This window comes from Saccopteryx leptura, chromosome 11, assembly GCF_036850995.1.
Source record: "Saccopteryx leptura isolate mSacLep1 chromosome 11, mSacLep1_pri_phased_curated, whole genome shotgun sequence".
NCBI classification, from domain to species: domain Eukaryota; kingdom Metazoa; phylum Chordata; class Mammalia; order Chiroptera; family Emballonuridae; genus Saccopteryx; species Saccopteryx leptura.
The window spans coordinates 14182130-14195945 of NC_089513.1; the positions used below are offsets into that span (position 1 = coordinate 14182130).

The 13816-nt window shown below is 51.8% G+C and overlaps 1 protein-coding gene across 1 annotated transcript; it reads right to left on the reverse strand.

Moving 5' to 3' along the window:
* Positions 1-12214: 12214 nt before the first annotated feature.
* LOC136382875 (uncharacterized) lies at positions 12215-13668 on the reverse strand. Its single transcript, XM_066352287.1, has one exon. The coding sequence runs from the start codon at positions 13666-13668 to the stop codon at positions 12268-12270; it is 1401 nt and encodes a 466-aa protein (XP_066208384.1). The 3' UTR covers positions 12215-12267.
* Positions 13669-13816: the final 148 nt, after the last annotated feature.

Genomic DNA, 13816 nt, shown 5'->3' on the forward strand with positions numbered 1-13816 from the left:
AGCTTATAAAGCAGTTAAACAACAGTGGCACAAAGCCAAAGGCAGGGAGCAGTAAGTGCTGGGAGTTGGGGTACGGGAAGCCTTCTCTGTTTATTCCTTGGCAGAACATGACATAGTTTCAAGAGCAGACAGCCCTAGACCCTGGGCCATCTGCCAGGGGGTATGGAAGGGCCCTGTACAGCATCAACCCTACACTCCGCCCCAACATTGCTAATCCGCCTCACCATCTATGGGGAATTCTTCCTTGGAGAACCTGTGTGGATTGAGCAGTGCTACATTGTATCCAAGTACTACAGATACAGTATAAGCTACAAGCAAGTATGGCAAGAAAAGATAGATACCTTAATGATTAATAGCATGAATTTTAAGTTTGTTCCTAAGGATAACCACCAAGTTGTAATAAGGTCGTGCCCTGGGGCCTCTTAATTGTTTCTGTAGCTTGGGACTTTGTGGGCATTATCAGGGGTGTACATACAACATTCAGTATGGTACAGGGAACAAGTGCCTGTGGCAGCCTCCCCATGGGGCAGGTTACATTACCAGTCCCATTAGTTCTCTCAGTGCAATGAGGGGCCAGGAGGCGTAACTCAACATGGACGGTGTCCAGCCAGCTGAATCCAGTCCAAACAGTGCGGCGAGAGGCAGTCGGGGCCACACTCGGGTCTGGTTCCCGACCTGCCGGACGCCCTCCGGGACGAGGCAGAACACCTGTTCTTTTGGTGGTGTTTAGCTGGGCCAGTGTGCTTCTACCTCTGCGACCAGGTGCATTGTCTGGCTGGCTGCATGTGTTTGCCAAGGTAAGCGGTCCGCCGCTGAGGCAGGGCAAGTCCGAGCACAGCCAGCATGCACTGCGGTCTGGACATTAGCAGTGTCCGCACCCATTGCGGACAGGAGTTACCCATACTTAGCCTCGGGATGATAGGACAGGTAAGATAAGAATACAAACAGGCAAATCCCCACCATCAGGTAAATTGCAGGTAGTTCTAGAACCTGTGATACTGTTAGCACGGTCACACTCTGAGGGGCACGCCCTGGTTTCCTACCCCACACCGGGTTTGTGCCCCCCGCCCCCATGGAGGATAGATAGGTGTATAGGTGGGGCCCTAGGTCGCTAGACTGAGGCGATGTATGTATGTTTCCTTGGGAACGGTCTGACTGCCGTGGCCAACTACCTGAGACAGCCGGTTGCAAGGGTAGGGCCTAGGCCAGACCCTGCGCCCAAGGGGAGAGGATGGAGCACCACTTGGGGCTAATCTGTACTGTCCAATCCCAAATCAGAGTGGACCACCTCCTCACGGGAACATCCTGAGGGCCGGCAGGGACACGTTCTGTGGGCCTTGCCCAACAGGTCCGGTGTGGACTGCAGCTGCACGTGCACAGGTGCCGACCAGGTTTGAGTTAACAACGCCACCAGGGCTGCTTGTCCTCCCCGTAGCCCCTCATTCAAGACCCGGAGGCAATCGCCAAGCACATTGTCCATCCTTGATGGGAGCCGGTATCGGTCTTCAGAGCCCGTCCCATCATCAGTCTGTTCGTTCTATGAGTCCATCTCCAGTAAGATTATGAGGTAGATGAAATAGCCAATTAACGTGCTGGTTCTCTGCCCAGTCCTAGACCAGGTGTCCGGTGAAATGGGTTCCCTGGTCACTTTCAATTACTTCATGGGTGCCGTAGGAAGCACAGAGCTGCCATAGCCCCGGATGGTCGCTCTTTGATTGGCCTTTCCACTTGGGTCTGGTTGCAGAAGTCCTGTCGTGGTACCAACGCAGGTGAGTGCATGCCTGGACCCCTCACTCGAGGCAGGGGTCCTATACAGTCCACTTACCACTGAGCGGAGGGTGCCTACCAGCATGGGATCCTTCCACCCTCCTGCAGGAGGGGCAGGATGTCTCCCAGCACACACAGGGCACTGCTGACATGCACCTGTGATGTCTTCATTCTGGAGGGGCAGGGCCCAGCCTTCACTGTCTCCCACATGGTGCACTGACCAGCATGGTGTAACTTCTGGTGCAGCCAGTCTGCTGTGTCGACTGCCAGAACATCTAACCACTGGATCCGCACCAGGTGTCGGCCTCATTATTGCCAGGGCTCTTCAGAGGCTGGTGCCCCTGACTTGGAACATTGTGCAGTCTTGCTCTGGCATACCTGCCAAAGATTAGCTCGCATATCTTGACCCCAAAGCGATGTCTGATGTATGGTCCAATTGGCTCGCTCCCACATGGGGAGCCACAGAGTCAGTCCCCTATACACTGGCCAGCTGTTGATGCAGACGGTTAGGGGCCTTTGTTCCTGGGTTATGACAATTCATACTGCCCATTGGCTGTTCTGCTCCTCAACATCCTCATCCAAATGTTTTCCGTGGCTGGCTGGTATGCAACCATGGGCCACTTAGGAGGTTGTCCTCGACAGGTGCCATGGGTGTACCAGGCCTCCTCCAGGACGGGGGGGCTTCCCTTCCTGGACCAGGAGGGTTTCACAGCCTCAGGCTTGGGCGTTATCTGTCCTGCATCTTGGTAAGTTACTGGGCCCAGCACGGTTTAAAGTTCCTTGCTGGGGTGGGGTGGGGCGATGATACCAGCTCACTCTGTTGCTGCAGGTATGCGCTTCATTTGGTCATGGGAGCCATCTGAGTGACCACGCTCTTGGGTCTATCTAGCACTGAAGGCACCCATGGGTGTGAGAGGATGTGTTCCATGTTCCTGCACCGGAGCAGGCCCGGTGATAGCTTCCGTGGAGAGCAAAGCCTGGTATACAGCATTCACCTGATGATATATGGAGCCCCATGCTGTAACTGGAACCGGAAACCTAACAGAGTCTGCACCTGACCTTGTCTTTGCCATAAGCCCCAACCATACCCCTCAGGTGTTATATGAGTGGCTGGCCTTGGTCTGCTGTCCCTAAGACCTGGACAGTAGCTACGGCCTGCTTAGTGGCCTGAAAAGCTGCCTCACGGTGCTCCATCCAACCCAGGCGACCCCCTTCTGCATCAGGGCATACAAGGGTTGCACTAGCTGAGCTAAGTGGGGAATAAAGACCCTCCAGTAATCCAAAAGCCCAGGGGACTCCTGCAGTTGCTTTGGCCGCTGCAGCCGGGGATACACCTGGATCTTTTCAGTCACCGCAGCCGACGCCACCTTTGTCCTACCCGACCAAATGACCCCAAGAATGTGACAGATAAGTCAGGACCTTGCACTTGGTATTCGTTGACTTCCCTCCTTGCTGTCGGAGGCACGCCAACAAGGAGGGAGCTGCTTTCTCTAGGGAAGGAAGGCAGTCAGAGGTTAGCATGACGTCATCAGTGTAATGAAATCATAGCACCTCGGCCGGCATGGGCCAGGCCGACAGTCCGGTTGCCACAAGCCCGTGGCAGATAGTGGGGCTGTGCAGTTATCCCATAGGTAACACGGTGAATGTCCATTGCCAGCCTTCCCATGTGAAGGTGAACTCCTCTTGGCTGCCTTTCATGATGGCTAGAGAGAAGAAGGCATTAACCAAACTGGGATGTAATGGTAAGTCCCTAGCTGGTGAGCTAAAGCACCTAGCAGATCTGTAATGTTGGCCACAACCGCATGCACGGGGGACACTACTTTAATTCCTTATAGTCCCCAGTCATACACCATGTACCTCTGGCTTCCACATGGGCCACATGGGTGCGTTAAAAGGGCTCTGGATAGGACAGATAATGTTTACCGTTGCCAATTCTTGTACAGTGGCTGTGATCTCTTTGTGCCCCCAGACAGACGGTACTGCTACACGGCCACTGTCCTGCGAGGGGGCGGCAGGTGCACGGGAGCATGCCTGGCATATCCCCATAGGACAGCTCTCAGATGGAATTCACTAATGGCTGTTTGCAGGCTCATGTCTGCCAAAACATCTATGCCTCAGATATATTCTGAGAGAGGAGACACACACACCTGGAAGGGATGGGGGTGGGGGACACCTTCCTACACCTAGGGTGAGGGTAACATCTCACACATAGATGGCTGATTCCCCATATCTATGTATAACAGAGAGACAACTAGTGAACTTATCCGGGGTGCCATAAATGAGGGTACACTCGGCTCTCGTATCTATTAGAGCTGAAGCTTTATGCACATTGTGTGGGGAGCAGTAGATGGCAGAGTTCTAAGTGAGGCCTCCAGTATGCCAATATCCCTCCCCTACGGGTGGGACAGGGCCTCCTCTTCATGGGTCATCCTCCCGATGAGCCAGATATGCCAGAGACGACTGCACCAAGGAACCGTCCAGTCAGGGATGGGAGAGGCCGAGGTGGCGGCCGCCTTAGAAGAGGTGCCTTCCCTGGTGCTCACCGCTGGCTTTGGGAGGGGCTGCCACTTCTGATCTTCTCTTAACTGCTGCCACCAGGCCATGAGGACGCTGTCTGGCTCCTCCTCAATCTCATCCTCATCGAAACCTGCCTCTACCAAATCTACCCATATCTGCCTATCGGACACCTTCCCTGCTCCCTTGTTTCTGGGCGCGCCTCCCATCGCCTTCTTCCCCTCCTTTGTGCCCTTCACCTCGCTCTTCATTTGGTGAACCCCCTTGTTCTGTAGCGTGATCTCCACCCCGCCCTCCCTGGAGCAGGCCTGGCAGCAGCCCTCTGTGAGCCGTGACCAGGGGGACGCTGTCTGTGGTGCCCGGAGCAGGCCTGGCAGCAGCCCTCTGTGAGCCGTGACCAGGGGGACGCTGTCTGTGGTGCCTGCAGGCCTGGCAGCAGCCCTCTGTGAGCCGTGACCAGGGGGACGCTGTCTGTGGTGCTTGCAGGCCTGGCAGCCCTCTGTGAGCCGTGACCAGGGGGACGCTGTCTGTGGTGCCCGGAGCAGGCCTGGCAGCAGCCCCCTGTGAGCCGTGACCAGGGGGACACTGTCTGTGGTGCCCGGAGCAGGCCTGGCAGCAGCCCCCTGTGAGCCGTGACCAGGGGGACGCTGTCTGTGGTGCCCGGAGCAGGCCTGGCAGCAGCCCTCTGTGAGCCGTGACCAGGGGGACGCTGTCTGTGGTGCCCGGAGCAGGCCTGGCAGCAGCCCCCTGTGAGCCGTGACCAGGGGGACGCTGTCTGTGGTGCTTGCAGGCCTGGCAGCAGCCCTCTGTGAGCGGTGACCAGGGGGACGCTGTCTGTGGTGCTTGCAGGCCAACCCCGTGGATATACTGCCTCAGGGACGGGTGGGTTGTAATAGAGGACATGCGTGAAAACTCATCCCCAGTCAGTAAAATCCCATCGGCCCCGACTTCCCACAACAGCAGCAGCCACGCAGCACACCCTCGGTCTCCTTCTGTCTGAACTTTGCTACCAACTGGACTAATTCAGCTGGGCTATAGGGCCTGGTGGGCAGGTGGGTTGTTTGTTGTGGTAGGGGCTGCTCAATGCCCACCCGTATCCCGGGCTGCTAGGACCTCTCCTTCTGCACCATAACCAGGTGTGGCTGCACCCCATGCCTCTGGCTCCTCCTCTGTCACCACCGTCTCCTCCTCAGAGTCAGTGTCACTTTCATCCATGGGATCCCACTTCCAGGGTAGGTAGTCCTCCTGAGCCATCATCTCCCACACCTGAGCAGGAGTCAGGGGACAGCTTAGGCTTTGGGCAAAGCGACACACAAGTTCTGCTAGCTGCTTGTCAGTCTGTTCTAACTGTTGTGACAAGGCTTCCCTGCTGTCTGCCTGCAGCAGTCTCATGTCTCGCTCTAGTCTCAATTCTTTCTCTAAATGCTGCACCTCTGTTTCGGCAGCTAACTGCTTCTGCGTCACACTGCGCAAAGCCCCAAGCAGGGGCCAGGCGACCGCTGCCACGGCTTCCCTTATATCCTTTTTGTTTCCAAGTTCCCAGTGCTCCTCCACTGCCTTTAGAGTTGCTAGGACATCCCCAGGACTTTGGGAGCTGTATCCCCAGTCTTTCAGTGGGCCCCACAAGTCCACCAATGCAACAACGTCTTGCCACATAGAGTAGGCTGGCCACCCTGCAATTCCCCCTGGTAACTCCTCAACAGGCATGCTGCTCAAGGTCGGCTCAACCTGGGAATTTTTCAAAATATTCTGCTGAACACACCAAATTTAATGCAGGAGTTCGAGATCAAGTATGTCTACCTGCTCGCAGATATTCCAAAAAAACTACAAGGAGGAACAGATGGAGCAGGCATAGGCTTTATTACTTACATATGGGCACAGCACCCATGGCGGCTGGTCGGCTGCGGATCTGCCCTGGCCACACCAAAGGTCTGGCTTATAAAGCAGCTAAACAATAGTGGCACAAAGCCAAAGGCAGGGAGCACATGTGCTGGCAGTCAGCGTATGGGAAGAAGTCTGCAAGGTCTGTTTCTCAGTAGAATATGACATTCCTTCAAGAGTGGACAGCCCCAGGCCCTGGGCCATCTGCCAGGATGTGTGGAAGGGACATGGCCAGCATTAACCCTGCAGAAGAGACTATGGAAAAAGTGCTTACAAGCAAGCAGTTCACACACAGAAAGGGGCTGGGGGGGCAGTTCACAGAAATAAATTAACAAGCAAGCCTAGGTACTTATAATTAACTCTGCAACAGAAAAGAAAGTTACATTTCAGTTCTTTAAATGAATAGTTACAGCATCATGGTAAGTCCCACTTTTTGTTTGCAGTCTCAAGCCATTTTTTTGTTTGTTTTTTGTTTGTTTTTTTTTAGCATGCATGCGCGACAGAGAGACAGACAGGAAGGGAGAGAGATGAGAAACATCAACTCGTAGTTGCGGCACCTTAATTGTTCATCAATGAAACATATGTGTCTTGACCAGGGGGCTCCTGCTGAGCCAGTGAACCATTGCTCAAGCCAGTGACCATGGGATCATGTCTATGATCCCAGACTCAAGCTGGCGACCCCGTGCTTAAGGTGGATGAGCCCAAATTCAAGCCTGCAACCTAAAGTCCTCAGCATCCCAGGCCGATGGGCTATCCACTGCACCACTGCCTGGTCAGTTTTAAATATCACTGAGATTTTTTTGACAGCTAGACATACTGGCTAATTAAGCAACCTGTAGGCTTCCCTAAATCCTACCCCAGGCCTGGCCCTGAAATACAGAAAGGAGCCCTCCAGGGACTTACAGTGACTTTTGCCTCCTCTCTTGCAGAAGGCTGCAATGAACTGAGTGCCTGAGAAAGCTCTAAAGACGTATGGCCCAGGATGGTAGCTCAGTTGGTCAGAGCATGGTCCTCATGCACCAAGATTGCAAGTTGGATCCCCTGTCAAATGTCAACCAATGAATGCATAAATAAGTGGAATGTTTGTTTGTTTGTTTTTCTCTCTCTCTCTAAATGCAATGAATTTTTAAAAAAGACATCTGTAGAGCTGCTGGGAGATAGTTCTCTGTGGACTAGGACAGGGCAAACCCAGGCTTCCCTCCTGATTTGTAAGTGTAGGGGAGCTGGCAAAGCAGAAGCAGGTGAGAGCCACGCGGAGTGGCCCAGAGATAACATGGCGGATCGGCATCCAGTACCCTGAGCTCACGTTAAGGTGGCCGGTGGGGTCAATACACTTTTGGGACGGCGATTCGTATCTGGCGCCGGATGGAGTGAAAGGGGTGTCACCTGAGACACCTGGGTGACCCTGACTGGGCACAGAGATGTAAGTTCGAGGCACGTGGGAAGAGGTGCCCCGAGCTGGCCCAAGTCGGAAGAGGAGACAGAAGAGCAATGGCATTCATTCAGTTCATTCCGTTTATTCATTCACTAATGAGCACCAACAAACTTCAGTTTGTTCTTGGAAGTCTCCCTTTCAATGATGCTGAAAGTAAAGTTCTGCTTCTGGAGGGAGACTGGACTAAAGGAGACTAAGAGATGGTTATCAATCGCTAGCTGTGTGCAAGGCTCTGTGCTAAATGTCAGGAAATAATCTTACCTATAGTCTAGTGGTGATGAGTAAAGGCTACCTACTAAATGCACTGAGCACAGGCAAGTGCAATGCAGGCTGCGGGCAGGTAAGAAGAGCATGCCCCTGGAAAAGAGGAGGCATAACTGACCACTTTATTTGTATTACAGGGGTTAGGCAGGGGTTGGCAACCTATGGCTCGCAAACCAGATGTGGCTCTTTTGATGGCTGCATCTGGCTTGCAGACAAATCTTTAATAATAAAAATAATAATAACGTTAAAAATATAAACATTCTCATGTATTGCAATCCATTCATTTCCTACCACTCATGTTCATGGTTGCGGGTGGCTGGAGCCAATCACAGCTGTCCTCCGGGACAACACCAAATGTTTATTGGATAATGCATAATGTACATGGGTCGTTGTATGGCTCTCACAGAATTACATTTTAAAATATGTGGCATTCATGGCTCTCTCAGCCAAAAAGTTTCCTGACCCCTGGGGTAGAGCGTGAGAGTGGTGGGCGGAGGGGATGGTTAACAGGAGCTGTGTTCCCTAAACACTGCTGCCTACTCGCTTCAGTGCAGGTCATAGACATCACAATTATTTCATGGAAATGAAATACCTGGAGACTTATTTGATACCAATAAATATACCAAAAAATAATAACATGCATCCCAACTATGGAAGAGATTGTATCCTACACTGGCTACTGGTTTAAGGCCTGTATGGCACCCTCACTGTCATGATTGACTCCTGTTAGACCATTTGGCTATTCTTTTAAGCCAGCTGCTTCTGGGTAATGGCACACATATCAGTCTATTATTGCCACAACAAAGCTGGGTAACAAAATGCTATAAAACTCAGAGGCAACACAGCAATCCTTTTTTTTTTTGGACAGAGACTCAGAGGGAGGGACAGATAGGGACAGACAGACAGGAAGGGAGAGAGATAAGAAGCATCAATTCTTTGTTGTGGCACCTTAGTTGTTCATTGATTGCTTTCTCATATGTGCCTGGACAGGGGGAGGTAGGGGCTACAGCAGACCGAGTGACCTCTTGCTCAAGTCAGTGCTCCTTGCTCAAGCCAGAGACATTGGGCTCAAGCTGGTGAGCTTTGCTCAAACCAGATAAACCTACGCTCAAACTGGCCACCTCAGGGTCTCAGACCTGGGTCCTCTGCGTCCTAGTTCGAGGCTCTATCCATTGCGTCACCGCCTGGTCAGGCACAGCAATCATTTGTTCTCACTCATGCATCTAGGGGTCAGGTGATCAGGGCTGAGTTCAGCTGGGCTTGGTTCAAAGCTGCAGATTCTCACTTTCTTTGGACCAGTGGGCCAATTGGACCATGTTCTTCTCATGATGATAGCAGAAGCAAGAAAATAAGCTTAACTGTCCAAGCACAATTGAAATTTTTGGTTGTATCACATATTCTAAAATCAAAGAAAATCCATTTGGTTAAACCCAACTTAAGTGAAGCAGGGAAGTCTATTTCTCCCATGTAAGAAAGGAGAGCATGTGTATTTTGAACAATAATCTAACTTAACACAAAGCCCATGGTTAGTGCAGTGAACGCCACAATTCACTGGAAGTGTGTCCCCTGGTTAGAGAAGGGTTTATATACAATGGAGATGGACACAGCATTCTATAAGTTCCAAGATGTTGGTGCTGCAGCCAAGAAGGGTACATTTTCATGTGGACTGTGACTGTACTTGAGAGACACATTTTCGCCTCATCCTCCAGGGGTCTAATGTAACCCACCTGTCATCAGGTGGCCAGCTGGTTTCCCCAAAGACTGGTGTCCTACCAGGTTCTCAAGGTTGGCTACTGCTGTGGCAGGTTGGGTACTCTGCAGTGGTAATAGTCCACCAGGTCAGCCTGGACGAAGGGCAGCCCGAGGGTCAGATCTATGTGTTGCCTCCACCCCATTACTATAGCCACTTTGTATGTGTTTCTTTGAGCAAGCACTGGTGGAGGGGGGACCAATGACCACAGATTAAAGAGACCTACTCCATACTGAATGCCTACTAACTGACATTTACATGGGACAATATATCCAATTTTATGGATCAGGTAAAACTAAATTCATGAAGGGCTGTTTGGATGCCAGTCTTTTAATTCTACCTAATGGGAGCTGTGGCCTTCAGCTGCGGATGCAGCAGCAGCCTCCCCTGAGGGAACTGGGGAGTAAGTACCCAACCTCACCATCGCCCTCTGCTCTTCCTCCAGTGCTTCTCATTGGCTGGCTGTATCTGACCAGAGCCAGAAAGGTTGCTAATATAGTCCATGGAAGCCAGCCTCTAGGGGCTCAGAGCAGGATGAAGAAATTCTTCTTGATGGGCTATGGTAGTCAGCCCCTAAGATGGTTCCCACTGAGCCTCCTGGTATTCACCCCCTGTGTAGTCCTTACCATGTTGCACTGGGGTTGGTCTTTGTGACCAGTAGAATATAACAGAAATTATGAAATGCCTTTTCACTATTAGATTGCTGTGGTAAGTAGTTAGGGTGGCCCCATGACCTCTACCTCCTAATATGCATGCCCTAGTTTAAAACCCTTTATTGGAGTGTTGGCAGAACGAGTGACTCAATTTTAATAAACAGAACACGGTTAAGTGTTGGGACATAACTTCTAAGAGTTGGCTACAGAAGACTAACTTCCATCTTGATTGCACTTTCTTTTGTGTCTTACTTGCCCTGATGATGCAAGCTGCCCTATGGAAAGTCCCACATAGCAAGGAATTGAGGGGGACCTCTGGCTAACAGCCCATAAGGAACTGAATCCTGTCAACACCCACTTGAGTGAGCATGGGAAAGGATCTACACCAGGTAAGACTTAAGAATCTTAAGTTTCAATGACTGCAACACTAGCTGACCCCTTGATTGCAGCCTTTTGAATGACCCTGAGTTGCTAAGCTACTCCCATATTCCTGACTCTAAGAAACTGTGAAAGGGCCTGACCTGTGGTGGCGCAGTGGGATAAAGCATAGACTCGGAACACTGAGGTTGCCGGTTTGAAACCCCAGCCTTACTTGGTCAAGGCACATATGGGAGTTGATGCTTCCTGCTCCTCCCCCTTCTCTCTCTCTCCTTCTTTCCCTCTCTCTCCTCTCTGAAAATTGAATAAAGGTCTTTTTTTTAAAAAAAAAAGAAACTGAAAGGTAATGTTTTGTTTTTTTAATTATCTCATTGAAATGAGAGAGAGAGAGAGAGAGAGAGAGAGAGAGAAGCATCAACTCATTGTTTCACTTAGTTGTTGCATTTAGTTGTGTACTCATGGTTTCTTCTACACGCCCTGACTGAGGATCAAACTAGGGACCTCTGGTGTGCCCAATGGATGCTTTATCTACTGAGACACAGGCCAGGGCAATGTTTGTTGTTTTAAGCTTCTAAGGGTTGGGATAATTTGCTTTGCAGTAATAGGTAATTAATATATGGGCAAGCAAAAACAAAAAAACATTCAGCAAAGAGGAAAATAGAAAATCCATGAAATTAGGTGAAATATTATTGAAGAAAAATATTTAGTTCATAATCTTGACTCTGAACTTGTATATGAAGTTACTTTTAGACTTTCTTTCAAAAGAAAAATGTTTTCCACCTTTCCCAGGGTGGTACAATGGATAGAGCATTGACCCAAGACACTGAAATCCCAGGTTTGAAACTCTAAGTCACCAGTTTGAGCACAGGCTCATGTGGCTGGAGTGCAGACTCACCAGCTTGAGCTTGGGGTCACCGGCTTGAGTGTGAGATCATCAACCCAATCCCATGGTCACTGGCTTCAGCCCAAAGGTTGCTGGCTTGAAGCCCAAGTTTGCTGGCTTGAGCAAGGAGTCACTGGCTTGGTGGGAGCCCCCTGGTCAAGGCACATATGAGAAGCAATCAATGAATAACTGATGTGCTGCAAATACAAGTTGATGCTTCTGATTTCTCTCTCTTCCTGTCTGTCTATCTGTCTGCCCCTCTCATTAACAAAAGTAAAAAATAATTTTTTTTCTTTGTCTTAAGGAAAAACTCCCCCTCCCCCATTCCTCTGTCTACATCCCTCAGGAACCTAGCCTTTCCCCTGGTAATCAGCAGCCCCTCAGGCAGAAGACAGTAGAGGGGACCTGATTACAGGTTCAGCTCTCCAGCAGGCTAAAGATAACATCTTTTTTTGTTGTTGTTTTTTTGTTTTTGTATGATTTTATATGTGGAATCTAAAAAAGTAAAACTCAGAAACAGAATAACTGCAGTTGTCACAGGCTGGGGTGGGTACGTGGGAGAAATACAGGAATGTTGTCAACATATAGAATGGTTTATTAAGCTAATTTCAACATAGCACCATTCTCAGTAGGGCAAGATTCTTGACCTTGGGACAAAACTTTGAGTCTGGACTTCATGGAATGTGTATGTTATGTGGATGATGAGCCAGGGATCAGTGTAATGAGGGCAGGTGGAAGCTCATTATCCACCAGCTTCCTCTGAGGGAAATGATTGTAATTTGATGCAGAGGTCTTTCGAGGAGTCCACAAGTGGGCAGACATCTGGCTTTTCACCCTGGTACAACTGGCACACTATGTATAGGAACTGGCTCATATCTCCCAAAGGTTTCCCATTGATGACGACCCAAGGCACATACTTGTGGGGTGGCTGCAGAGCATTTGTAAGCTGGGCATTCACGTGCAAGAGCTGTTGGCCTTGGTCCCCCATTGCGCACTCCATGATGGTGTCTGGGGACACCTTCGGGGCATACATCTGCAGGCACATCTTCAGACTCTTGGTGATGTTCTCCATTTCATCTATGCAGATGATGGAGAGGAAGGCCGTGTCCTTCTCCAGGTGGTGCAACAGACAGGCCTCCACCTTGTTAATCTTGCACTCCTCCACCCCATGCTGGCACGTGAACTCCCACTTGCCATTGACATTACGTTCCTCGGCATTGCCATAAGGCACCAGTGTGATGTTGAGGATCTCTGGGACCATCAGCCACGAGGGGAACAGCTCTCGGACCAGGAAAGACCGGCAGCTAGGGCACAGCGCTTCATAGTAGACGTCCACTTTGACAGGTGGTGAGCGGGATGGCCCAAGGGGCCCCTGTGGGCACAGCTCACTATCCTTGCAGGGGGCCACCTCCTCGGGGGTGTGATGACTGTCCAGCGGGATCGGTCGCGTTGTCTTGGGGGAGTGGTGACCGTCCAGCCGGATTGGTTGCGTTGTCTCGGGGTAGTGGCGACCGTCCAGGGCGATCGGTCGCACTGTCTCGGGGTAGTGGCGACCGTCCAGGGCGATCGGTCGCACTGTCTCGGGGGTGTGGCGACCGTCCAGCGGGATCGGTCGCGTTGTCTCGGGGTAGTGGCGACCGTCCAGGGCGATCGGTCGCACTGTCTCGGGGTAGTGGCGACCGTCCAGGGCGATCGGTCGCACTGTCTCGGGGTAGTGGCGACCGTCCAGGGCGATTGGTCGCACTGTCTCGGGGTAGTGGCGACCGTCCAGGGCGATCGGTCGCACTGTCTCGGGGGTGTGGCGACCGTCCAGTGGGATCGGTCGCGTTGTCTCGGGGTAGTGGCGACCGTCCAGGGCGATCGGTCGCACTGTCTCGGGGGTGTGGCGACCGTCCAGTGGGATCGGTCGCGTTGTCTCGGGGTAGTGGCGACCGTCCAGGGCGATCGGTCGCACTGTCTCGGGGGTGTGGTGACCGTCCTGGGCGATCGGTCGCATTTTCTTGCGGTAGTAGCGACCGCCCAGGGCGATCGGTTGCCCTGCCTCGGGATAGTGGCGACCGTCCAGCAGGATCGGTCGCGCTGCCGCGGGGGCCTGGAGCAGCAGCAGCACTCCCAGGAACAGCAGAATTGCGGAGCAGGCCATCTCAGCTGGGCACAGGCGCAGTGGCGGGAGTGTAACCTAAGTTGTTTCAGCTCCTGAGCCCAAGGTGAACGGCCCGCTGGCTACTCTCCCATAAGACAGGACAGAGGGACGCTGGAAAGGACCTCAGAGCTGTCTTCAAGACCTGAAG

Bases quoted from the DNA above. Each gene is read 5' to 3' on its own strand.
- LOC136382875 (XM_066352287.1), bottom strand. From the start codon at position 13,668: ATGGCCTGCTCCGCAATTCTGCTGTTCCTGGGAGTGCTGCTGCTGCTC.